Raw genomic sequence first — 25515 nt, forward strand, 5'->3', positions numbered from 1 at the left:
TTGGGAGGTCATGTAGAAATTAGGGATACAAAGGAGGATTGCACACCTTGCTGCTTGTTTCTGCCTGGAACAGTCAATCTGAGATGGATTTTTCCAGAACCGTCAACCTTTATGTCAATTATCACTCACCTTTCCTTTTCTCTTCAGTGTGGTTTTAATATCTAAAAGTGTCTTTCCAGTAGATGGAGACATTGCAGCATTTTGTTCCTCCCATTTCTCTGGGAGCCTTTTCCTTTGCATTTGGAGGCTGCATCCAGACAAAACCACCTCCTTCAAGCCTGGGGTTGCCTTGTAGCTTTTGCAGGACCTTTGATGATTAACTTGTTGCTGAGCACCTTTTCTCAGCCACAGTGGGGCTCAAGTTATTTAAAGAATTAAAAAGCTCTGCCTGGATCTGAGTTCAAATTTATTTCTGGCTCAGTTTGCTTTAATGGCCATAAAAATAAAAAATAGGATGTGGATGCTGGGAATGTCTGTCCCTGTGAGAAAAGGAGGGAAGTCAGTGAGCTGGGCAGGAATTAAATGTGATATCAAGGGAGACTTGGCAGAGGAGAACCATCCTCCTGCCTTGAGAGCCCTCCACAGCTTCAGGAGTGGCTTTTGGAAACCACCCAGTGATAATTTCCTTCTCCTCCTCCTCTCCAGGTTTGCAGAGTTCTGCCTGGTGCATCTCTTGCTGAAGAGGAACCCCGTGATGTTCTCCCAGCACTTCATCGAGTGCATCTTCCACTTCAACAGCTACGAGAAGCACCAGAAGTACAACAGGTTCCCCCAGAGCCAGAGGTCAGGGGAGCACATTCCTGCCTGATTTTTTTGCTAAATTATGGGCTGTCTGACCATGCAGCTCCCAGTGACAGCACAGCATTTGTGTTACTTGATAATTATCCATGCAACAGAGTGAAGAGAGCCTGGGGAAAGCAGTTGCTGAGCTGTGTCCTGCCTTCCTTCCCTGTGACACTGCTGCCTGTAATTTGTAGGACTGTGTGCTGTCCTAACAGGTTTATGGGGTTTAAAAGTGACATGCAAATATCCCCTGGCTGATTTAAGGGCCTCATTATTCCTGGGAGCTGGCATAATGTGATTTGGGCCTCTGTAAAATGTCGTGCTCTGCCACAGGGAGAAGCAGCTCTTCTCTCTGAAGGGGAAGGAGAACAAGGAGAAGAGGATGAGGATCTACACCTTCCTGCTGGACCATTTCACGGATGAGCAGAGGTTCAGCATCACCACCAAGATCAGCCACAACATCCTGGGTAAGGCTCTGCCTTTTAAGATCTGGCAAAGAAAAAACTGAGATCTGTATAATAAAAACTGATATCTGTATAATATAAAGCATGAATAATAAATCCATGTTTTATCTTCCTGATGTTTTACCTTCCTGGCCCCCCATCACTGCTGCTCCTGGAAAACCAAATTATTTCTTTCCTGTGTCTTCCAGCTTGCTTTGTGGATGAGATCCTTCCTTTGGACCTGGAAGGCAACGAGCTGCTCTCAGATACATTTGCAGTGCTCAGCTGCAAAGAAATCAAGCTCTCAAGCATGAGGTCCAGACCTGAGGAGGACATTCAGCCCGATGAGGATGAGATGGCCATGGCCAATGCTGTCATGCAGGTGGCACAGAAAAAGCTCATCTCACAGGTGAGGGGGAGGGCTGGGCACCTCTGTGTCTTGTAAAGCAAAATATAAAGGCAGAATGTGTGAGGGATGCTTGTTGTTGTGGAGCTGCAGGGATGAGAAATGCATTTCCCCAGGAGCCAGGGGAGCTGTGCTGAGCTGGGTTTGTTCCCCACCCCTCTGCTTGGTGAAGCATTTGAGCGGAACAATGATTTTCCTGCACCTCTGGGCAATTTGCCTTCGCTGTGAGAACTGAGTGGCTCAGTGATGCATCTGAACAGGCTCCACTTAGGTTAAAAGCCTCTGTGCATGTGTGTGGTGTAAGAGCAGCCTTAATTACAGTGATTCCCTGGCTGTGGAGGGATAACTCCTCTCACTTGGGCCTTCCTGGAGCCCACAGAGTGGCTTCTCCTTCACTGCCTCCTGTAATTGTTCATGCCTCGTTCACAAAAAGGTTCAAAAGAAGAATTTCATTGAAAACATCATCCCAATAATCACATCACTCAAGTCCTTGATGGAGCAGAAGAGGATCCCAGCTCTTAAGGACCTGATGAACTGCCTGCGGGTAAGGGGGGAAATGTTTTCCTGCTGCTCGTGGTGTTTTGATCCTCTCTGGAATTGATGTGCTGGGCACTGCCAGAGCCAGGAGCCTTCTCTGGGAGGGAAAGAATTCACAAGGTACAATGTTGTGACACTGCCACTGCCTTAAATAACGTGGGAGGTGGAGGGATTGGAGATAAGGCTGGGTGTGGAACGTGGGCAGGAAAAAAGCTCAAAACGCTTGGAAAAGCTTTTCCACATTCTGGAGAACAAATCGGAGCTGAAATTCTCGAGTCTGTTAAAAACACCTCTGCTCCACCAACTGGTGTTTCCTTTTGCTCCCAAAGCAGCTGTGATCTGAATGGGGATGTGAATCAGTAGCCGGGGGAGATCTCTGAGAGGGCCCAAACATTCCTTGTTGCTGCAGGAAATGATGCAAGATTACCGAAACGAAATCAAAGACTTCTTTGCTGTGGACAAGCAGCTGGCAGCAGAGCTGGAGTATGACATGAAGAAATATGAAGAGCAGCTGGCCAGGGAGAAGGAGTCAGACCAAGAGCAGCTCTCAGCAGCCCACGGGGAGGTGGTTGGTGCCATTAACTGTGTTTGTGTCTCCTGTGCTCACATTTCTGTGCTCACAATGCCCAGGCCCTGCCTGGGGACCCTGTCACTTGGAGCAGGATGGTTGTGAAGGGTTTTCATACCTCTTTGTACTTCCTGACAGCAGTTTTGGTTTCAGAGTCATTTAAGAGGCTTAGAACATCAGCAAACAAAGCCAAGAGGAGCAGCAAATGATTAGTGGAGAAAGAATTCTATTTAAAGGAAAAACCAAGTCTAATTTGGCACTGGCCAAGCTTAAATGTTGTATTCTCTCTGTTCCCAGAATGATAAACTGGTAACAAAGGAAAGAGTTCACTTGTCTGACTTCAGGTGTCTCAAAGTGGAAATTCAGACCCATCCTAGTCATGCAGATCCCCTTAAATTCAGTGTAAAGTAATAAATACATACCTGAGTCAGTTGTCCTGAACTATTTTAGATCCCTACCTTAAGATGAGATGACTTCTAACCTGGAAGTTCATTTCTCTGCAGACTTTAGAGGAGCACTTTATATATAGTTCTCTAAACTAGGACATTTGTGTCCCTGTTCCCTTCTTGGTAAAATTTTGGGCCAATAAATTGTTTCTCCGAAGCACCTTTTACATCCATCAAACAAAGGGCAGTTCTTAAACACTCAGGTCCAGCACCTTGCAGGGTTTTCTACTCATGTACCCATTGCCAGACATGACCTTTTCTCCTGTTTCCCACAGCAATCCCCAGCTCTGGAGAGAGCTGCATCTCCTGGTGGCCAAAATAATCACAATGTTCAGCCTGCTGTGGGTGGGAGGCCCTCCACACCTGGGTCCATCCCTCCCTCTGCCCCTTCTGGGTTTGCCACCCCTCCTGCTGGTGCTCTGAAACAGCCACTCGTGGGTCGCAGGTATGGGCTCCTCTTTGACCCCTGCTATTTTATTTTTATTTTTATTTTCATATTTATTCTCATTTTTTATTTTCATTTTTATGATGTATTTTTATTTTTATGATGTATTTTTAGGATGTATTTATATCTATTTATAGATTTATAAATCTCTATATATTTTTTGCTGATCTATTTTTTTGAGAGTGGTTTGAAACTCAGGGGTGTTGCAGCATAATTTTATTATTTGGTGTTTAAGACAAGGAGGGATTGGGAGGGGACAGATCTCCCCTCAATGCACCTCACTGGGGTTTTTAGAGGGCAATTCCATCTCCTGTGCTGTTTGTGGCCCTAGGGCAGCATCCCTGAGCACTCTGGCCATCCTGAACTCTGCCAGGAAAGCGTTGGAGGACAGGAACAAGCAGCGCAGCAAGAGCGTGGGCAGGAGTTTATCAGCCTCCTCCGAGGCCCCCAGCGCAGCTGGCAGCCAGCAAGGTGGGAACTGCTGCTCTGCACGGATCCAGCAGGAGCCTGGAGTGCATTGCAAGCTTTAATTGCTGCCTCGTTGTTTGCAGTGTCCTTCCAAAGCCTGAACCAACAGTCCAGTGGAGAAAATGTGGTGGGGAGGGCAATCAGCACCCCAGAGCGTGAGTAGGAACTGATAGCCATGGATTATTATTATTATTATTATTATTATTATTATTATTATCACTATTATTGTTGTTGTTGTTGTTGTTGATTGAAGTGTTTGTAGTACAGAATAACCCTCCTGAAGACAAGGGCGTGCATGGGAAAGCACAGCATCTCTCACAAGAGGGAATTTATTTTGGGATGCTGAGGTAACAGTGCCCTTTCTTCCTTCCTGGATTCTCACGTGCTGAAGAGGAGGGTTGTTGTGGCTCCTTACCAGCCTGCCCTGCCCAGAGGTGCAAGGCTGAGCATTTCCTTGGCTCTGGGAGCACAGCTGGGCAGTGTTAGGCTGACCTGCAGAGCCCAGGGAGATCACACAGAATCACAGAATGTGTAGGTTGGAAGAGACTTTCAAGATCATCGAGTCCAACCCAAATCATCAAGGTCAGGCCCTTCCTGCTCTGAGTTGTCCAGACAGGTCTGGGGTGAGCTACAAGCTGCTCCTAGAGCAGGCCCAGGGCTGTGCCAGCTGCAGGAGAGCTCAGGGATCTGCTCAGAGGGATTGTCAACAGCACAGTCACTGAGTGTGACTGGAGAAGGAATGATGTGGTTTGGTTCCTGCTGTGGAAATGAAAATAGAAATGCGCAGAGAGGAATGTCCAACACACAAACTGTGAGTCTGTGCTTGTGCCCACTGCAGCTGGACCTTCCAGGGGCAGTTCTGTTGGGATGGTCTCTGACAGCCCTGCAAGCACCAGGGGCAGTTAAAATAAAACCCCAAATGGGGCTGAGTTCCAGCAGGAAATCCCCTCCCTTTCCATTTCTTTGCTGAACTCCTTCAGATCATCCCTTCTGTGCTGTGAGGTGCAGAGAACTGTGAGAGAGCTGCAGCTGTGAGTGTGTGGCAGCTCAGCTCCCCTTAGATTTGGGGGCTGCTTTGGGAAGGGGCTGGGAGCCCCAGGGAGCTGTGCCAGTGCCCCTCACACATGGGAGAGCCACACTCTGCAATCTCTGACAGCTCTGAGCAGGCACTGCTGTGCAGCCACTGGAAAATCCCATCCTGCCCTTCCCCGTGTGCTGGGCTGCACTTGTCTCCCTCAATGTTTCTCTTTGCCTGAGCAACAAACACAAAAAAAACAAAAAAAAAAGTGGATTTTTTTTTTGTGCAGAAAGTGTTTTTTAGAGAGCAGGATTCTTTGCGTATTCTTCTTCTCCTGGAAGCTCACACGGCTGTTGCTCTTAAAGCACCATATGGTGAAAAAGGAGGGAAAATGTTAATCTGCAGTGGTACTAGAACTGAATTCCTGCTTTGCTTCGAGGCAGCATGTGTCCTTCAGCAGGGAGACAAACTGTACAGAGCAGGATCATCACTTCAGTCAGCGTGTGTTGAGCCATCTGTATGGTGGCACAGGCTGAGAGACAATCAGAATAAAACATTTTATTCCGCTGGTATATCATTCTGAGCCTATTGGAGACACAGTTCTTTGTAAACAGGTTTGTACTTGAGAAGTTGGGAGCAGCTGTCCCCTCTTTCTGCCTCATTCAGCTGTTCTGGCTGTGTTCTCTCTTCCCTTCTGTCTTTGGGGCTCCTCAGCTCCTGCTTGGTGCTTTGGGAACAGCTTCAGTGGATCTGGGTGAGTGGGGATTGTACAGAAACACATGTTGTGGAGATACCACCTGCCCATACTGCATGGCAAACCCTACTTCCCCGTTTTCTCTCCCATTTTTTCCCTATTTCTTTTCCATATCATCTTTGCCATTTCTTTTCCCTTCCTTCCCCATCAATGTCTCCTCACCAAGGTAACTTCTTCAGGCACAGACTGCACAGAGTCCCTGGCACAGGTCAGTCCTGAGAGATGCAGGGCAGAGCTAAGGCAGATGGATCAAGTTTGATTTCTCCTCTAAGCTTCAGTGATTCCCTTCCAGGACAGGACAGGAGTTAAAGAGCAAACCCATTTCAGCTGTGAAGAGAAGTCCTTTTAGCTGAGTTTCCAACTCCTGCCCTATAAAGCACTTCCTACCTTAATTCCTTGTGAAAGGTTCTGGGAAACATGAGCATAAAACAGAGCGTTGAGTTAAGTAAAATCTGAATATTGTGACATTTCTTCTGAGATAAATGACAGGAAAGAGACAGCTGACAACCAGGGCCTATTCAGGCAAGCTAAATTCTACCTAGCTCCCCTGTCAAGTGATTCCTCTTGTCTGGCTGCAGGCAGCTCCTCACAGAGCAGCTCTTCAGGGCCTTTGGCAGTTTTCAGGGGCCCCAAATTCTGCCTTGAGCAAGAAGAGCAACTGGTCTGGCTGGGACGTGCTGCTGGGAGAGAAGGCAGAGCTGCCCTGGAAGGGGTGGCTGTCCCTGTTCCAGGCACAGGACCAAGGTCCCACACTGATTTCCTCCAGGCAGGGAGGCTGTGAGGCTGGAATTTGGAGGTGATGTGGCCCAGCAGACTCAGCAGAGGGGTTTGAGGCTGGATGGGAGATGCTGGGGTCTGGGAAAAAAGAGATAGATAGATAGATGTGTGTGTTTGCAATTAACTGGATTTACTTACTCTGTGACACTTGAGCATTGCACAGCAGCATGCCTTGCCTTTAGGCTGTGTCACAGGCTGCTAATATGTGATTTTTTTTTTTTTTTTTTTTTTTTAAAATTTCCAGAGACCATTAATGACTTGACTTTTGGTGCTGGGGTCAGTTACATCAGCTTGACGCACACGCCCGGTTCAGCTCCAGGCAAGTCATCTCTGTGATCCTTATTTGAGGGGAGGGAAAAAAAAACCAAAAACAACCCCAAATGACCAAATCTGTTGCATTTTGTAAAATATGAAAATACATGTATTTGCAGTGAAGAAAGATGCTGAGGATAGACCAAGGGATATCATCTGTTTGACGTCACCAGAGAAACCGTAAGTTCAGCACAGCTCTGGGACAGCCCTGCAGGGACAGAGGCTGGCCAGGGGTTTGGGAATGCAGGGGTTTGGGAATGCAGGGGTTTGGGAATCCAGGATTTGTTCTGCTTCCTTCCTGCAGCCCATCCCGGCCCCGGGAGTGGAAGGTGGAGTCCCCAGCCAGGAGGAGCAGCCAGGCAGTTCCCCTGCGACGATCACAGCGCAAAACGCCCCTGAAAACATCCAACTGAGCCTGCCCTGGGCTGCACAGAGCCACCTCACTGCCTGGACTGTGCCTCCCCTCTGGAGTTACACATGGCTGTGGATGCACAGCCCTCCTCACCTGTTCTCTCAGCTGGCTTTTCCCCCAGAGCTGTCCTGGAGATGGGCAGAGCCAGCGTTATCAGCACACAGATGGGTTGTAAGTGCTCTTCACAGAGCTCACTGGAGGGCTCAGAGCTGCAGTGTAAAAGGAAGGTGGCTTTTTTGCTCTCAGGATGTGTAATTTGTCCATTTGGAAAAGTGAGGGCATAACGTTGCCACGAGGTTGGCAATGAATGCATTTATCACAGCTTGCAGGGCAGTGAGTGGCTGGGTTTGCTCACCCAATCCCTCATTGTCCCTCTTGGTTATATAATAGAGTTGCTTTAATTTGAACAAAGGTGAAGCAGCTTGTCACTGCCACACCCCTAAATCTGGTAATTGCACGCTACATCACCTCTTATTTGTTGTGCAAACTCCTGTGTGTATGAACAGCCTTAATGTTCTTTTTATATGGAATATTTCCATTCTTGAACTGTGTTATTTCCAACTATTAGCATTTGATGAAAATAAATGGTTGCTGAATTAATTCCACCCACGGCGTCTCCCCTTTTCTTCAGCTGACAGAGAAAATGATTTTTTTTATTTTCCCTGTAGATTTCTACAGCCTCTCAGTCTCTTCTACCACATCACTGATGTATTGGGCCCTCAGTTCAATTAATGTTGGGCCCAGCAGCTTTTAAATAGAGATTTTTATTTGACTGCAAGGAGGGTATGAGTGACTCAGACGAGGTGGGTAAGTGCTCTGGGCAGGTCCCTTGTTTATCAGAAATATCCTGGGTCAATCTGACCCTTCCTGAGTCTCCCCTCACTGGAGTTTTTCTGTTGTTAACTTTTATCACAGAACTGATGGCCCAGATTTCACTGAAACTTGGAGCCGGGATGTGTTTTATTCTGCTGGTTTGTCTTGCTCAGACAGGAGCCCCAGGCACGGAGCAGGATTTGCTGCAGGAGTGGAAACAGAGGCACTTGTCTCCTGCACTGGAATCCCATCATTTGCCTCCACTTTCCCTACTCTCCTTTGAAGATGAGAGAGCCCTTCAAGTGAGGTTAAACTTTATTCCCAAAATCAAAGTCAGAGCAGAGAGGATGTGTGGAATGGCTTTGGCTTAAGCAATGGTCAGCCATGGCCAAACCATTTATTTTTGTACCTTCTCTCCTGCCTTAAGCTGTTATTTAACCACTCTGAATGGTAAATGGGGAAAGTTTATTTCCTACTTTTTGTTTTGTCCTCGAGCAGAGTCTGAGATGAGCCCTGTGAGTTTTAACCTGTCTTCTCCTGAGAAGAACCAGGAACAAATGGCTGAGAACAAACTGATAAACAGCCCTGGACTTTCTGTCATCTCCATCCACCGTGAGTGCTCTCTGACAGGAGAGACTTTCCCTTATTTCCCTGAATTGAAAAGCAGGAGCTTCCCATAATTTGGCTGTTAGAAAACCACCACCAAGCCCAAACAAAAACCCCCTACAAGAATGCTTTATAGCTTGGTATTTATGTAAAACATTCTTGGCAAAGTTAAACGTAATACATTAGTACAAACCTGAATATTATTCACAACGATACAATGAATTCCATCCCTCAGCTCTCACGAGCTGGGTGTGGAGGGGGGGGGGGGAATAATCTCCCCTTTCTCTCGTTAGAGATGCCACTGTGCATTTTAGAACTGAAAAATAAAATAAAATGAAGTTTGGGTTCTTAGCTCTGCTGGTTTGTCACACACACGAAGGCTGCCTTTGGTGAGACTGCAGATTGTGCTCCCAGAGCCACCCTGGTTCAACCCTTCCCTCTCTCTCCTTTATTGCAGGTACCCTGAAAGCAGCACAGAGGAGGAGCAGTGGATGCCCAGAGGGTGCAAAGGAATGTCAGAACAATTAGAGGCAGCAATCAGCACTGGGATGAAGGAGGTAACCAGAGAGAAGCTGTGGTGATGTGTGAGTTAGAGAACACCTGGTTGGGGCTTGCCCCATCCTTGTTTTTCCTTCCCCTTGGCAAAGGGACAAGTGGCAATGCTTTGTTTGGGCAAAACAAATGCAGCAATGGCATGTCCAGCGAGGGCTCTTGGGAACAAAGCAGAGTAAAGCAGAACACGGAGAAAAAAAAATAACACCGACAGTCCAAATCGTCAAGTATCCAAAATACTGTATACAGGAAAAGTTAAGACAACTCAATTTATATTGGAAATACAAGAACACTAAATTCTGCTACGTTAAAAAACTTCCTAAACCACAGCACAGTCCTAGTGTTGCATCCACATCTTGCAGCCTGGTCTCACCCCATGCTGTTCAACACTATCAACACGGATATTTTGGGAAACACATGTTCCCCATCGTTCCCTCTAAAGCCAAGAGAACCAAATTTGGTTGGTTTTGCTTTTCTTTTTTCTTTTTCTTTACCATCTAGAGAAAAATTTCAGCTGACACTTTTTTAATAAAAGTGCTTTTGTGTTGAGCTTTTTTGCTTTCCCAACCCCAGAAACAATGGCTTTGGCCGTGTGGTTTAAACCTGCCAAGCTGCTGTAGCTGTCACACTGTGTTAGTGCTTTAGGGAACTTGCAGAGGGGCAGCAAACACTGAAAGTCACTCTGTCACCTCTTTGGAACTGACTCCAAAAGCCATCCCTGGATATATTTCTTGCAACAACAAAAACAAAGTGTTGGTCACCGGCAAGAAAAGTTTTTTTTTCATATAAAAAAGGTTGATAGCTCCTGCCATAAATTTACAAAAAACTATCCCTGAGTGACTCTGTTCTGTGTCTGGTAAGACCTCTTTTGTGACAAGGAAATGGCTGAAGCTGGCTGAAGAGGAAAAGAGATGCTGTTCCACCTGCAGCTTTTTGTTACACTTTGCACTAATACTGATATGCTCTGACAGTGCCACACTATAGCAACGTGTGAGCTCCTCTCCTGTAGCTTCAACAGTAAAAAAATAGCTCCGTTACTCAAACACCGCTGGCATCACGTATTTACACTTTTTTTTTTTTTTTTTAAATAGAAATGTTACCTTTTTCTGAAGTAATCAAAATAGATCTTTGCAAAAAATTTAGAAGGTGGGGGGGTTTTTTTACAAAATAAACGGAGAAAGGTAAAAAAAAGCTGGAGGATCTCTCAGTACCTTTTTATGGCAATCTTAGCCCAGGAAATTATTTGGCTTTAATTTTCCTGAAAGGGGATGTCTTAGCACTGGTTCTCTGCCTCCCCTCTAAGCCTCTTTCCCCCACGGAAAGACGCAGGAGCCAAGGCTGCTTTGTGCAGATTAGAAGGAGGGGTTACCTGCGTGCAATGAGCCCTGCCCAGCAGGGAGCAGAGGCAGTGCCCCTGCCCTGGGGGGGAGGTCCTGTTAAATAACAGCATTTTGGGGATGGTTACAGGAGGGCTGAGGGCATTAGTGGTGTTTTCACTGTCACTGGGGGCTGGGCACAGACACCCCCCGTGCACCTGAGCAGTCAGAGCCCAGCACAAAGACAATCACAGATGTGGGAAAGTCACCAGCCAGGCCTGGGCAATGAGCTGCTGGGAGGAAATCCCTCCCAGATCTCACTCTTTGAAGTCCATCTACTGCTGGATCAGCACCTTTTTTTTTTTTTGTCCACTAGTAACACTGGTAATGTCTACTACACATTTACCTAACGCTGTGCCCCCTGCTTGGTTTGCACATTGTGGCTGTGTCCCTGCAGCACAAAGAGAAGGCAATTCCACAAAACTTCCACAGCCCAGTCTCTTGGGAAGGATTAAAACCTCTCCTTGGTCCAAAGGACAGGTTTGGGTGATCCTGTTGGTATCTCCGGAGGCAGGGGAGACACGAGTTGGGCAGTGAGGAGTTACTTTAAACTTTGGCAAAGAAAAAAAAGATAAACAGATAGCTAGCTATCGAGTTCTTGTGTGTTCCAAACTCTTCCAAGCGCACTTAATTAATCTTTTGCTCTTGCTTTGAGTTCCTGGAGGAGGTATTTTCACACTTGCTTTTGCTGGTTCGCGATTTCCTTTTGGCGTCTTAGATGACAAACGAAGACTTGTGTCTGAAGTCACCCTGCAACGAAACAGTTTGGGGATGTGGGAAGGATCCAGCAGCTTTCCAGGCAGCTCTCTGTCCCTGCTGCCCCCAAAAAGGTAGAGCCAAGGTGTGTAACCATGAAGATTCTGCCCAGGCAGCTCCCATTTCCCTCTGGGAAGGAGAGGGAGGCACCAGTCCCATTGACCAGGTGCTTCTCCTCCTGTTCTCACAGACCAAGGCATGGCAGGGACTTTGTCATTCCCTCACCAGTATCTCTGCTAATGGGAGAGGCTTTTTCTGGTCTTAAGCTCAGTGATCTACTCAAATCCCAAAATACAAATTCTCTGGTAAAAGCATCACTGTCCTGCCCACTTAATCCAATGAAACTCATCCTAAGGGGGTCAGGCCACGAGATAACTGGGAGCAGAGCTGCCTCTGATAGCTCCTGGCATCAGTCACTTCAGGCAACTTAAACTGTTCATCACTGCTGAGGAAATGACTCAGCCTTCACCCTTCTGTTTTCCCTCTGTTCCCCAGCCCTGCTTCGGAGTGGAGCCCACTCTCACAAAGTCTGTGGGCCCTGCAAGCTCCTCGTCCTCTGCCCACCCTCTTCCTCTCCCCACTGAGATGGGAAATGCAAATCCTGTGTCATTTTACCTCATCATCTGTCCGGATATAGTTAACGCCATCAGGCTTTGCTGGAGTCTTGTAGCTGAAAGAAAGAGGGAAAAAAATCTCATTTCTGGGACAGGAAGACTGCAGGATTTTGGAGGGGAGGTGCTGGGAGAGATGGAAATGAGGAGGAGGAGGAGCTCAGAGAGAAGGAAACCCAGTTTGTTTCTCGATTGAGAGGTCTGTGTTTATTCCATCATTTACCATGACTGGGGATTTTGTATAAATTCCCCTTCAGCACAGGGTGAAAAGATTGCTGTGTGTTTCCCTAAGACTCTGCAAAGAGATAAACTGAGGCTCTCCTGCTCTGCTGCCTGTCACTGCCTTTCTGTGCCTCCTGTTATGTTTCTTGTGGCAATTATAAAGTTCATTTTAATCCTTCACTGCCAGAAGCCTTCAGCATTTTTCTTAGTTATAAGGAAGCACCACTTGTTTGCAATCCCACAGGAACTCAGGATTTATACACGACTGTCAAGTCCAGTGTATGCCAACCCTCAGCTGCATTTAAATGGGATATTTAGAGCTTTTTTTTTTCTGAAAAACAAACGAAACCAAAGAGAAAAACAAGACAGGACTTGTACTGAAAAGCAACATTTAGCACAGAACAAATCTATCTGGTGAGAATCTTGGCTTTGCATATATTATCTCCTCTCCAGACTCTGTAAGGACATCGAGGCTTGTCTCTGATGCTAATGCTGTTGTTTTTAACATTTTCACGGGCGCTCCAGAGCGGCTGTTTTTCATCCCAAATTTAGGTCCTCACAACTAGTGAGGCTTCCTGTAGAGAGCCTGCTCTGTTACATCCATTCCCTGTGCAAGTCCTGATGCTTCAGACTAATTGTGCAGCGAGCTGTGATCATTAAACCACGGCCCTCGTTATGCCAAAAGCACAGGAGATATTGGGCAAACACCTGCAGGCATTTAATTGTGCTGGGCCCCCTTCCCCATGGAAAGGAGGATATCAGAGCACAGCTCTCTTATCCACACCATAGTTCTCCCTTAGGAAAATTCCATCCATTCCTGGAAGTGTCCAAGGCCAGGCTGGATGGAGCTCTGAGCAGCCTGGTCTAGTGAAAAATGTCCCTTTCCATGGCAGGGATTGGAGCTGGATGGTCTCTAAGGTCCCAGTTCACTCTGGGATTCTGTGATGATCCCAAGAAATAAACCTGGATGCTGCAGGGTTTTACAGCAGGGCATTGGATGTCTCAAGAGCTGGCTTGGCCTGTGGACTTTGGTGAGGAATTAGGCATTAAAATTCCTTTTAGCCACTGATTTTTGGTGCCCTTCAGATTCCTCCATGCTGCACCTGAGGGTGCAGGGATTTGTCCAGGCAACCCAGCTTACCTTTCCCCATTCTCTTTGCCATTTGCAAAGTATCCCCTTCTGTAGGCACAGCAGATCCCAAAAGTGATGAGCACCAGGACTGCCAGGACCACCAGGACTCCCCCGATTATCCCACCGATATTGAGGTCATCTGGCAAAGAGAGACACTTAGTGTTTCTTTAGGGCAGCAGCAACATTCCAGCAACATTCACACACACCAAAATGCCATCTCTCAAATATTTTAAGCAATAGTTCATAGGGAACTAGTGAGTCCCTAACGTCAAGATGAAAACTGTTCCCTATCTGACGTTTCCCTGCATTTTCAGATTATTTTTATCTCCTTATCTTTGGGGCTATGAGAAAGCAGGGAAGACTTAATGCTATAGGATGTCCCTCCTCACTCCTGATGGTGATGGCAATCTATTTATGGTGATGTATCAACCAGAATTGATGAAAACTGTACAGAGAGGCACTCACAGACTTCCATCTCCTGCTCCTCACACTTGGCAAAACCAGCATCGTTTGTTGCTATGCAGGAGTAACGACCCGTGTCACCTTTGTGCACTGCGTGGAAAACCTGGGAGGGAAAAGGGACAAAAGGGAAGGGATGTGACATGAGAAACAAGGCACTGTGAGGGTGTATAAAAATGCATCTCTGCTAAGATCTCCTTCCATCAATCTTCCCTCTCCCAGCTCGCCCAGACCCCGGCACACCTCACCTCCTTCACATCATTCCTTCCTTGTCAAAGCCACACATTTTTCTGAATTAACAAGCAACCTTAAAGACAGCCTGTCCAGCCAAACAAAGCCTGATCAGACGTGTCAGGGCATTACCAGAGTGCCTGTGGCGGGGTTCAGGGTGTAGGAGGAGTTGTGGAGTTTGCTGGATTTGCTGTCGGGTGACAGAGGTTCACTGTTGCGGTACCAGCTGTAGGTGGACTTGGGGAAACCTTCGTTCTCGTGGCAGTGCAGAGAGGCTGACTTGCCCACAGGGACAGCTTTAGGCACGGAGCATCTGGGAGTCATGGGTTTCACTGGGAAAGACAAACCAGGTGAGTGGCACTGTTGTTGTAAGACATGAAAGAAAGATGAGAGACTCCAAATATTTCAGAGAAGGAAAAGTGTGGACTTGGTATTTTCTGAGCTTGAGAATTGCTAGCTCTTCTGAAGGGAAACTTTTCAACAGTTTTTCTTTTTCCCAAAACAATCTTGTGTAAACAATATTCCTTTCCCATAACAACAAGTGCTGTTTGCTATTTCTGTTACTGAGCCAATGGCAGAGGTGTCAGCCCTATGGACCAATAACGTGCCTTTAGCACAGCGTGTTATAAAAGGGCTGAATGAATTGTAAATAAACCTTCTGATTTCTGCTGCCTCCTGACTGGAGTCAGGCATCTTTATTTTGTGTCCTATTGTTTTAAATGGCTCTTTTTTGTCTAATTCTCACTACCTTTTATAAGGTGTTCCCATCCAGACTGAACATGGTTGGTGAACAGGAACGACACCTCTCTGATCCCATGGGTTAAACCAGAGAAACAGAAAAACACCACCTGGAGAAAGATTGTTTTGAGAAAGGAGAGTTGTTTGCCAACATTGTTTTGAGAAGAAGCTTTCTTGAGAAATGTTTCCTTGGGAAAAAGTTCCCAGCTGCTGGCAGGCTGAAATCTCTCAGACCCAGAAATACCAGGCCCACAGTGGCACTACATCACTTGTGAATCCTGTGCTTTGTTAGGCAAAACCATCCAAACTTTCCATCAAACTCCCAGCTTGTTTTAAACCTCCCAGAGTGGCACTGTTTGGAGATGCCCACAGCCCCTTCTGTTCCCGTTGCAGGGGTTTGTACCTTGCACTGTCAGCTGGATGTTTATCTCATCAATGGTTTTGGTGTCGGAGGGTGCGGCCACCTCGCAGCGATACGTGGCCGTGTCCATCCTCGTGGTGTTCTTGATCACCAGGGATGTCCTGCTCAGGATCTCTGCCCGGGTCACAAAGTCCCCTGACGTGCAGGAAAGAGAGAGGAAAGAAGCAGGGGAGTCAAGGCTAATGAATCAGGACTAAAAACCAGACTCGCTCTGGGTGTATAAATTAAGTGGCTGATCTCAGACTCTTCTCCAGAGTCAAAGGAACTCCACGCTTGAAAGCCCCAAAGCAAACCAAAGCTGCCAACCATGTAAGAGGATGAACTGTAAACCATCACTCCAAACCTCAAAAACTGTAGCAAAATAGAACTTCCAAGACAGCCTCAGGCCTTGTCTCCTTTGCAAGATTCATTTGGATGTGGCTCTTGTTCTCATCTGAAGTGCTGGAGTAACTCCAGATGGAGTCAAACCCTACTGGCACTGGAGTTCTCCTATCAAGCCAGAGGCTGCTTCTAATGCATCTCCCAGGATGCTGCAAATCCCTGTGCTGCCTCAGCAGAGAGCCCTGGCAGCTGGACACACAGATCAGATCCCTGCTGAGGTGCAGGTGGAGCCCTCAGATGTTCAATGGAAGGACAGGAGGGGTCAGTGCCTGAGAGCTCAGGACCCACAGAAGGGAAGCTGCACCATCCCTTTCTTACCCAAAAAAACATCTCCTAGGCAGGATCTCACTCCAGCTCTTACTGTGCCCTGTCAATAATGAGGCAGGGAGGAAAAAAACATCCTGTTCCCTCTCCATCCTGCACTTCAACTGCTGAGCTCTGTTCCAGAAGAAAGCAGCCAAACAGCCAGAGCTCCTGCCTTTAACAGCCTTGTTTGTTCCCCATTGTACTGTCCCTGAAATCTGTTCAGGAAGCTGTTTTGGAAATCTGAGAACAAAAGAATCTCCATACCCTGCATTTTGTTGTCAAAAAACACGTAAGAGGTTTCTCCATCTCGGATTTTCTTCCACTCGATTCTGGGATCTGGCGTCACCGTGGATTTAATGATGCAGGACAGCTCAACACCTACCAGGAGAAATGGAGGCAATCCAGATTAATAGGAAGCAGCTGTGTTTTTGCTCTGCTTTGAGCCACTCTCACTCGGTGTTTTATTAGGAGATGCTGCCCACAAAGCAGAGCCTTCTCTCTTTCATCTGCCTCACAAACAGAAACGCTGCTGGGTTCCAGGAGCTATTGGAAGATGGATTTTGGCCAGCAAAAATAACAGTCCAGCAGATATCAGCTCTGGAGAGAAATGAACACCCTGTTCTCTGCAGGCTGGGGCTGATGGCAAACAAACCCTTTAGTCAGGGTGAGCCCACAGCCCTGTCCTGCTGAGCACAGCCACAGAGTGAGTCAGGGAGGGAACATCACCCCGGGGATGGACTGGGACAGTGACATCAAACCCTGTCCCCTCTGCAGCTGGCACTGGCAGCCCATCTCCCCTGCAGAACTGAGAGGAGCCTGCCCAGTGTCCCAGGGCAGGGCTCTAGGAGGGCCAAGGGAAAATATAAATTTCTCTCTCTGCATATTAATTGCAAGGCAACTGCTTTTCCTTCTTTTGGGACCCAGTTCAAAAAAGCACTTAGGCAGGGACTTTGCAATGCCAGTGGCTTTCAGAGGACCTCAATAAACCATTTAAAACAGATACAGACATATTCTTTGGCACTTGTCTGAACCCCAGGCTCTCGCTGTCCTAAGGAACCAGCGAGCAACAAGCCAAATTCTCCTCCATTGTTTGGCCTGATGCAGCACAGGCAGCACTCACTCTGGAATTCCTGCACCACGGGCTTGGTGTTGCTGGATGTCAGCTCCACAGCCAAGAGTCTGCAGCCTGGAAAAACAAACAGAAGGTAATAAGAAATAGCACAGCTCATAAGTCACCCGGCTAGGAACAGGCTGCCTGCTGAGAAACCCTCCTGGCCAGCTCCAAGGATTGACTTCCCCAGACAAAACCTCTTCCTGGAGCACAGCTCCAACAGCACTGAGTTTATTTAGGAGTTGTGGTTGTAAATACAGGAAAATATAATTGTTAGAAGTGGCAATTAAAGAGGAGGGTTAACATAATGGCACAAAGGCAGTGCCAGCACGAGCCGTTTCCTTGTGCTTGTTTAGATGGGAAAGGAACTGTGCTAATAATGCAGGAGTGAAAGTTTTATTCTGAAAATTAACTTGATGGTCAGGAAAAGACAGGAAGCAGACCAAGCTCCAGAGATCCAGTCAGTTCCTGGGAGGTGGAATGAGCCAGGCCTGGCCTCTAACAAATGCTGATTACATTGGCCAAGTGCTGCAAGCGTGGTAATGTGAAACGTGAGGCAGCAAATCGCAAGAGGACTGTGATTCAGAGAAAACAGGAGTTCAGCTCTTTGGGTAGAGCCCCAGCCAGGCCCACACTGGGGACAAAGCTCAGCCATGCAAGGCTGTGAGGCTCCTTACAACACAAACTTGCTTGTTCCCAATTAATCCAGTCATCGTCCCTCTTCAGTTTTAAAAATCTGCCTTCTGTGTCCCTTCTGCTCTGCACTCCACCAGAGCAGGTATCAACACGCTCTGCTGGGTGCCCAATTCACCAACAACTCTCCAGAGGGAGAGGGAAACAGGCAGGGAGTTCTCTGGAAGAGGGAAGTGAAGCAGACAGAGGAGATCCTGGAACTGGGTGTTCTGGTTCTCCTCCTCTCAGGCAAACCAGGCTGCCCCAAAGCCCTTACAGGAGGAGGTTCAAGCTACAATCAGTGCCAAAATAATCAGCTTCAGGGCCTGCCATGGCCACACCAGCAGCTCTGCTGGGACAAATCCCACCAGAAGTTGGTGGAGCCCACTGAGCTCGCTGAGCACTGATCAAACAGCAGGTTAAAAATGACAGAAAACTGCCTCAGGGGCATGAGATGTAGCTAAAGGTTAAGAGTAAAAAGCCATAACAAATATGGATAGAAGGCAGAAAAGGCAGCTGAAGGGAGATGTGGAGAAAGAAATGATCTCCAGCATCATGGCACAGCTGGAAATTCCTGTGCTGGCTTTCAGCAGGGAAAGCTTTTGAGCAGAGATTGACAGTGCAGGGACAACATCCCTCTGCTGGAGCGGCAAGGCAGCAGCCTGAGAAACACCCGAGAGCTGCAAAGTCACTCCCACTGAAAGCTCGAGGGCCTTCAACACCTCAAATCCTTCCAGCAATGCTGAAATGTTCCCTGCTGGTTCCTACCCCTCGTTGTTTGATAAATGCTGACACTTTCCTTGGAGCCCCAGTGCTGGTACCCCAAAGACCACCAGGGAGAGCTGGAGGTCGGCAAGGTTTAGAAAGCTGCCTTTGTGTCCAGAATCATTGTTTCTCACACAAAAGCCACCAGCTGATGGTAACCAATAGCTGGCCCAGCCAAAACTGCTCCGAGCAGGACTTTTCCACCATTTCTCCTTCTGCACTGGAGAGGGTCACGCAGCATTTGGGAGAAATCGAACACTGAACTGAGCTGTCAGAGCTCTGGACCTTGGCTCTCTCCAGCCAGGAGTTGGGCTAAGCAGTAATTTCTGCAACTCTGTTCTGAAGCAAAGTCCATTTTCATAAGAGTTGCTGCTTCCAGACCTCCCCCCTGAAAGCAGGGAATTGTGCCAGATGATGCCAACACTTTCCCTTCCCTCTGTGGGAATCATGGAATGCTTTGGGTTGGAAGGGACTTTAAAGATCCTCCAGTCCTGCCTCTGCCATGGGCAGGGACACCTTCCACTATCCCAGGTTACTCCAGCCTGGCCCTGGGCACTCCCAGGGATCCAGGGGCAGCCACAGTTGCTCTGGGCACCCTGTGCCAGGGCCTCCCCACCCTCCCAGGGAGGATTTTGTCCCAATATCCCATCTATTCCTGTTCTCTGTTAGCTGGAATCCATCCCCCCAATCCTGTCCCTACATGCTCTTGAAAACAAGTCCCTTGATCGTCCAGGTGTTCTGTCTGGGGCTCTGATCCTCGGGAGCATGAACAGATTCCTCTGATCCCAGCAAACCCTCAGAGCATGAGAAGCTGCTAATCCCCAGAAGACAAAGCACAATTTTGGGGAAAATACTTTTGAAGCCTTTGGACATGTTTTCAACAACAGTGAAATGTCATTTGAGTGCCTCTGCTGTGAGACTGCAGCTTCTGGAACCAAGAATTTAATTGAGCCCAGGCCTGAGCACTGAGCTGATGAGAGGAGATGCTGCCTGGCCTTCTGCTCTGGACCAGTTTTAGTTTTGTTATGGATTCTTGCTTGCACAATATCTTTTTCTGGAAAAGTGCTGCCCCATCAAACAGACATGGCAACAGTCCTGCATCTGCTGTAGTCAGAATATCTGTTCAGCTGAAGGTGGGGAGAGCAAAACCACAGAGCTGTGGCTCTGAGGGAGTTATGGCTCTGGAAATATTCACTCCAGGACAGTGAGACTCCATCAGACTCCAGCCCCATCTCATTTCTCAGGAACTGCTCACAGCAGGCTTTTTCTCACCCACTAAACACGAGAGATTCAGGTCTATCCCTCAGGCACAAAGCAGGATGACAACAAATTTTAGACAGAAGCTGAGTCCTTGGAGACTGTGTGAGAGGTTCTGACATTATTACGTGTATTGACCGTGGGCAGAGATCAATGTGGCTGCTTAAATCACTGCTGAGGCAGATTTATTCCTCTCTGTGTGGCAGAATACTGCAAGTAGCATGTTCTAAATTAAAAGAAGGTGACAGCAAAGCAAAACAAAACGCTGAACTGACCATACAGACTGTACAGGAAGAGAGGAATGCCTTTCTACAACCTTGCTCTGCTGGCAAGGGTTGTCTCTTTGTTTTGTCTTCTGTTAAATCATCATTAGTGTTTAAACCACCTTCTAAAAGGTGTTCCTTTAGGCTCCTTCCAGCCCAGCACGAATAAGCAGCAAAGGGTTTGTGCTATGTAAATCTCACTTCAAAGGCCTCAGCACCAGGGTTTGGAGAACAGCTGGAATTGCATGATTCCCTCTGCAGAGCAGCATGTGTGCCACAGCACAGGCACCCACCACAGCCGTCTGTTCCACAGCCCTCAATTCCCACCAGATCCATATGTGCTGCCTCTCCCAGCTCCTACCAGTACCTACCAGGTCTCCATGGACTGTAAAATCCCAGATCCTACCAGATCTGTATGTTCTAACCCCCTGAATACCTACCAGCTCTGTATGTGCTGCAGACTCAGCCAGACATATGGTTGAATCCCAAATGTCATCAGTTCTCCAAAATAGAATCCAGGACAAGGCACTGAAGTCTACAGCATATTCTTATGGCACTTTTCTTTTTTCTTTTTATTTTTTTTTTAAGCTAAAAAGATCCAGCCCATGCTTGTTACTGTGACTCATGGTATCTGAATCATTTTAAAATGCTATACTGAAGAGAAAAAAAAAAACAGCTTTATAGACGACTCTGTGTGTTAAACCTCCTTTCTACTGTTCAAAGCCAAGCTTGACCTTCCATCTCCTTCCACCTCGATATCTGTTTGAAGGCTCTAGGCAGAAATGTGAAGAGGAGGTGAGGTAATGTGCTGCAGGGAAAGTGAGAGGGTGACCAGCAGAGAGTTTTGGAGAAGTCTCTGGCAGCATCCTGCGCCGCAGCCTCGCTCGGTGCCGCGCTCGCCGATATCTGATACGGTAATTTTAGTTAATGCTCTGTCAGGCACAGGCAGTACAAAAAAACCACGCAGCTGTATTTAAACACCTGCCCACCAAAGCAACAAAAATATGCCTCGCTCGAGGTGTCCATCATCGCTAAGCCCCGGCTCGATTTGCAATTCAAAGCGCGCCTCAGCCATGTGGGAACGCCGCGATAAACCACACGCCTTGCTGAGCATCTCTGCTGGCTGGGTGGTTTACTCGGTGCAGCAGGAGTGAGTGAGACGTTGTGGGGTGTTAAAACATGTCAGCAACCTCAGGGTTGCCTGTCTGGAGGTGCCCCTGGAGCATCCATCCTTCCATCCATCCATCCATCCATCCATCCATCCATCCATCCATCCCTCCATCCCTCCATCCCTCCATCCCTCCATCCCTCCATCCATCCGTCCATCCTGGGAGTGGATGTGACAAGGACAGCACAGCCCAGGCACAGAGCAGCCCAGTGGAGTCAGGCTGACCCCAGGGCTGGCCCTGCCTCTCAGGGAGGAAGCTGAGTGTGAAATGTGTGGCAAAACCTCCAGAGGAAGAGCGGAGGAAGCCACATGGAGCTGGACTGGGTGAGACAAGGAGAGGGGAGGCTGCGTTCCTGCCCCCAGCTTATTTTGAGGAAATCACCATAAGCCCTTTCAGGAACATCTGACCATCTGCCTGGAAATATCCATCCTTTTGTCTCCCAGTGCTGCAGGCTCTTTATCCCCCTTTTCTCTATTCCCAGCGCGTCTCGTCGCAATTCCACAATCAGACTCGCGCCAGGTGGTGCAGGACAGACAACACAGGAATGAGGGACCAGAGTGTCTCAGGCACTTTTTGGTGAAGTTTTGCTTTGCCCAACTGTCTTTGTGTGGAACTTCAGGAACGGCAAATGTACTTGTGACAGAAAAAGGCTGGATTTATAAAGGGTGAATAAATGTTTTGTGGCACTCAGTCTCAACTTCAACTCCTCTCCTCCAGCCCAAGGAGCTGAGTTTGCTCTGGCAAGTGTCAGGCTGGAAGCCCCTTGGAGCTGACAGGAGGGAGCAGGCAGGTGGATGGGCTGTGTTTGCCCACTGACCCCAGCCTGACATGCCCTTTTTTTATTCCATTTTTCCATGGCACCTCCCTGAGCTCAGCCTTGGCTCCGGGGTGGGCTGCCCTGCTGGAGAACAATGGAGATGTGCAGAGAGAGATTAGTGAACAAAAGCTTAGGAGTGTCTCCGTTCAAATTAAGTAACAGATGGACCTGGTCTGTGTGGGAGCTGATAACGGTTATAAAAAGGCCATCACCAGACTGTGGCCAGCCCACTCTGGAAAAAACCCACTCAGTCGTAAATCCTCTCTCTGCTGTTATAGCTGCCTGTGCGAGTGAGGCTTTATTTTTACCAGCTATCAGAAACCAGCAGGACTTATTTTAAGATGCATGGCTTGTTGCTGCTCAAGCTAAAAGGGTGCCAGCTCTCTGACAGACACCTCCCAACAGAGATGTGCCCGCCTGGGCAGGGAACACGAGGCACAATTCACCAGGAGGAGGCAAGTGCAGCCTCCCAGAGCAGAGTTTGGCATCCACATGGCTCTGGGCTTTGCTCTCCTCCTCTCTTAGGCACCTCACTGGTGGCATTTTTGTGAAATGCTGGTGGTGAGGGGGTCTCTGGTGGTCCCAGCTGGAGCAGGACCCCAGAGGATGAAGCTGTGTGGAACACCACTGGGTATTTGTGTTCATCTGAAGGTGTAAGCACTTGGGATTTTGCCCTTAATTCACTCTCTTCCTACTCACCAGGACAGAAGGTGAGGAGATGCCTGACTTCAAACAGGGTACGTGCAGTTCTGGAACGAAATCTTAACCTGTTTAAATCTCCTGATTTAAATCTCCTGACTTAAACTGGGACCTTAAAGACCTGACTGCATTTGCTGCAGAGAGGGCTCATTAGCACCCAGGCCACGCACACAGGCTTTTTTTTCTTCCTTTTCTTTTTCTTTTTTAGTTTTTTCTTTCCTCCTCCTCCTTTTCTTCTTTGTTTTCCTTTTTCCTTTTTTTTTTTTCTTCTTTTTTTTTCCTTTTGGACAGGAGGATTTATTGTTCTGCCCCTTAACCAGACAGCAAAGCACACCCACCCTGAGGAGTGGGACAAGTTGCTCTCAAGGAGATATGGAACCCTCTTAGGTCAAAAGCCTCTCTGCAAAGCAGCCAAACATTCCTGCAGTCTCCCAGGCAGGCAGGGGAGTGTAGGTGTTCCCTGGGAGGACCACACAGAGCTTTCTGATGGTTTCCCCCAGCCTGGTTTCATCACACTGAGGTGCAGCTGCAGACAGACTGTCTCAGATCACCATCTGACCAGGCCCTTCTGCAGCTCAGAGTTTCACAACCTTTGCTTGCTGTGGCACTGCAGTGTGGGTAGAGATGAGATGTTAAGGTCCTGCAGATTGGCACCTTCACAGGAACGTCCCCTTTTGATTAAAATGGGGTTTCCTCTGTCCCAGCAGAGGTGGCTGGAGGTACCAGTCCCACAAAGGGACCCCCATGCTGCTGCAATCAGGGAGAAAATGGACATTTATACTGCATTTAACACCCTGCAGATGTGGCTGTACAAGCCTTGCCCAACATCTTAATCTGGGCCTGATCTGAGCCTATTTTCCCAAACTCATCCCCTGGGTTCTGGCTCTTCTCCTGGAAAGGACTGACTGTACGAGTGAGTTGGGAAGGAAGCAATATTTGTGTGGATGACTAATACCCAATACTTAAAAGAGATTAGGATGGAAGCAGCAAGGGCTCCAGAGTTTCCAGCACGTCAGATTGCATCTCTCCCTGGAATACACTTCAGGCCAACTTCAGCTCACAGAGAAGATGGAAAGAGCTGAAATTTGCCCCTCAAAATCAGGGATGGAGGGTAGTGAAGGGGGAACAGAAAGGAAGCAAGAACAGGAAAACTGCTATTTACCATTCCCTGCATTCCTGAATTGCTTCTTCCTTCCCAACAAACCTCAGGCTGAACTGAAAGTCTTATTTCCCTTGTGTGAGCATCAGGGAATAGGGCATGGAGCTTCTGCCAGGGGATTAGCCCTGCCCAGACCACTTCCTTGCCTTGCTGCTGCCTCTGGGGTCAAGCCCCTCACACAGATGCTTTGGGCTTCCAGTGCTAGTCTGAGTCTCCAGGAGGGAAAAACAGAGGCAGGTGGCCTTGCTGTGTGGTTCTGAGGCAGGAGAGCTTCTCCTTACAGCTGAACCAAGGTCTTAGCAAAAAAAAAGAGGAGAAATCTGGATCTCTTGGGCCAGGAATGCATCAAACCAGCCAAGATGTGCTCAGTGCTGGTCTTGCCATTTTTATTAACAAATGGGCAGCCTAATTACACCTTCACACTGGGCTGGCTCCCAGCCAACACCAGGGAAAAGAGTGCAAAAAATGGGACATGAGGGGATCCCAGGAGGGCAGCTCATCCCCACCTTTGCTTTAGGGCATGGAAACCCCAAGGATGCAGCTGGGAAGACCTGAGGAAGCTGAGAGTCTCCTGTGCAGTGTTTTCCCCTCATCATTTCCATCTGCCCAAGTGCTGTAACACTCCTCAGCTCAGCCTCAGTCCCTCCACATCCAGCATCCCCTGGAACTCAGCAAGGAATGTACAGTTCCAGTTCACTGGAGGAAAAAAATGAGGAATGGAAATCACAGGAAGAGCAGAGGCACATGCTATCTCAAGCAGCAGTGGGCATGGCACTCTGTGACCTGTTTACCAGATGAGAATGCCTTGCAGCAGCAAATCCCAGGAACAAAGATGGGGAGCACTGGAGAGCAGTGGGAACTTTCACACAGGGCAGATTTGAAACCAACCCTTCCTGCCTATTCCCACTTGCCTCCCATTGTTTCCTCAGCCAGCCCTAGGAGCTGCCATGCAGGCACATCCTACGTTATTTCTCACTTCAGCAAGTCCCCTTCCTCCCCAAAGTGGCAGATGCTGGTACCAAATTAGTGCAAAGTGGGAGGCAACCAGCAGATAACTATCACAGGAGCCAGGGGCAATGGTGTTCCTGCTGTCCTCTCCCTTCCTCCCAGCAGGACTCTCCTGGCAGCAGGAGGATGCTGAGGGATGAAATCCAGGACAGAGTGGGGCCAGCGAGATGTGACAGGGATCTGTGGCCAATGTCAGGGAGAGGGGAATGAACTGCAGCAGGAAAAGGGGCGCAAGTGCCTTTATTTTTGGCTCGAGTGGGAATTTGAGTCAAGGATTGCTGAGACTCTCAGCAGCCACGGTGACGTTTTCCAGGCTGAGCGCCAGCCCAGGCACAGACCTGATCTCAGCAGGTATTTGACTTCCCTGGGAGCTGGGAGGCTCAGGTACCTGCCTGACCCTGCCTTTTGATGAGGACACACATCTCAGGAGCTGCCTGCAATGCAAAGACAGGAAATAAGCGGATATGCTATCAGCACCAGGCTTTGCAGTGCTCCTTAGTGTCTGGCTGTGTCCCAACCATCAATACAGAGACTTGCAGGGGGTTTAGCCTATAATCCTCTATTCCTCTGTCTGTGACTCTAATCTCCTGATCCTCCCTTCTCCTCCAGCCTAGAGCTTGAC

General features: G+C 48.2%; 2 protein-coding genes across 2 annotated transcripts in view; one reads left to right on the top strand and one right to left on the bottom strand.

Annotated features, from left to right (window-relative positions):
* The window catches only part of NCAPD3 (non-SMC condensin II complex subunit D3), a 35127-nt gene extending 24705 nt beyond the window's left edge, over nt 1-10422 (top strand). Inside the window, exons 25-35 of the mRNA XM_083878176.1 lie at nt 646-783; nt 1117-1250; nt 1436-1635; nt 2066-2176; nt 2579-2737; nt 3459-3628; nt 3960-4099; nt 4180-4251; nt 6890-6964; nt 7077-7137; nt 7262-10422. Of these exons, the coding sequence (XP_083734302.1) occupies nt 646-783; nt 1117-1250; nt 1436-1635; nt 2066-2176; nt 2579-2737; nt 3459-3628; nt 3960-4099; nt 4180-4251; nt 6890-6964; nt 7077-7137; nt 7262-7370 (1369 nt within the window). The 3' untranslated portion in view covers nt 7371-10422. The remainder of the gene's footprint in view (nt 1-645; nt 784-1116; nt 1251-1435; nt 1636-2065; nt 2177-2578; nt 2738-3458; nt 3629-3959; nt 4100-4179; nt 4252-6889; nt 6965-7076; nt 7138-7261) is intronic.
* Nucleotides 10423-11005: 583 nt separating this feature from the next.
* The window catches only part of JAM3 (junctional adhesion molecule 3), a 29084-nt gene continuing 14574 nt past the window's right edge, over nt 11006-25515 (bottom strand). The window contains exons 2-9 of the mRNA XM_083878172.1: nt 17094-17159; nt 16238-16351; nt 15269-15421; nt 14260-14459; nt 13903-14002; nt 13447-13576; nt 12088-12142; nt 11006-11466 (exon numbers count right to left, since the gene is read on the bottom strand). Of these exons, the coding sequence (XP_083734298.1) occupies nt 11431-11466; nt 12088-12142; nt 13447-13576; nt 13903-14002; nt 14260-14459; nt 15269-15421; nt 16238-16351; nt 17094-17159 (854 nt within the window). The 3' untranslated portion in view covers nt 11006-11430. The remainder of the gene's footprint in view (nt 11467-12087; nt 12143-13446; nt 13577-13902; nt 14003-14259; nt 14460-15268; nt 15422-16237; nt 16352-17093; nt 17160-25515) is intronic.

The sequence above is a fragment of the Zosterops lateralis genome, assembly GCF_965231275.1.
Source record: "Zosterops lateralis genome assembly, chromosome: 25".
NCBI classification, from domain to species: Eukaryota; Metazoa; Chordata; class Aves; order Passeriformes; family Zosteropidae; genus Zosterops; species Zosterops lateralis.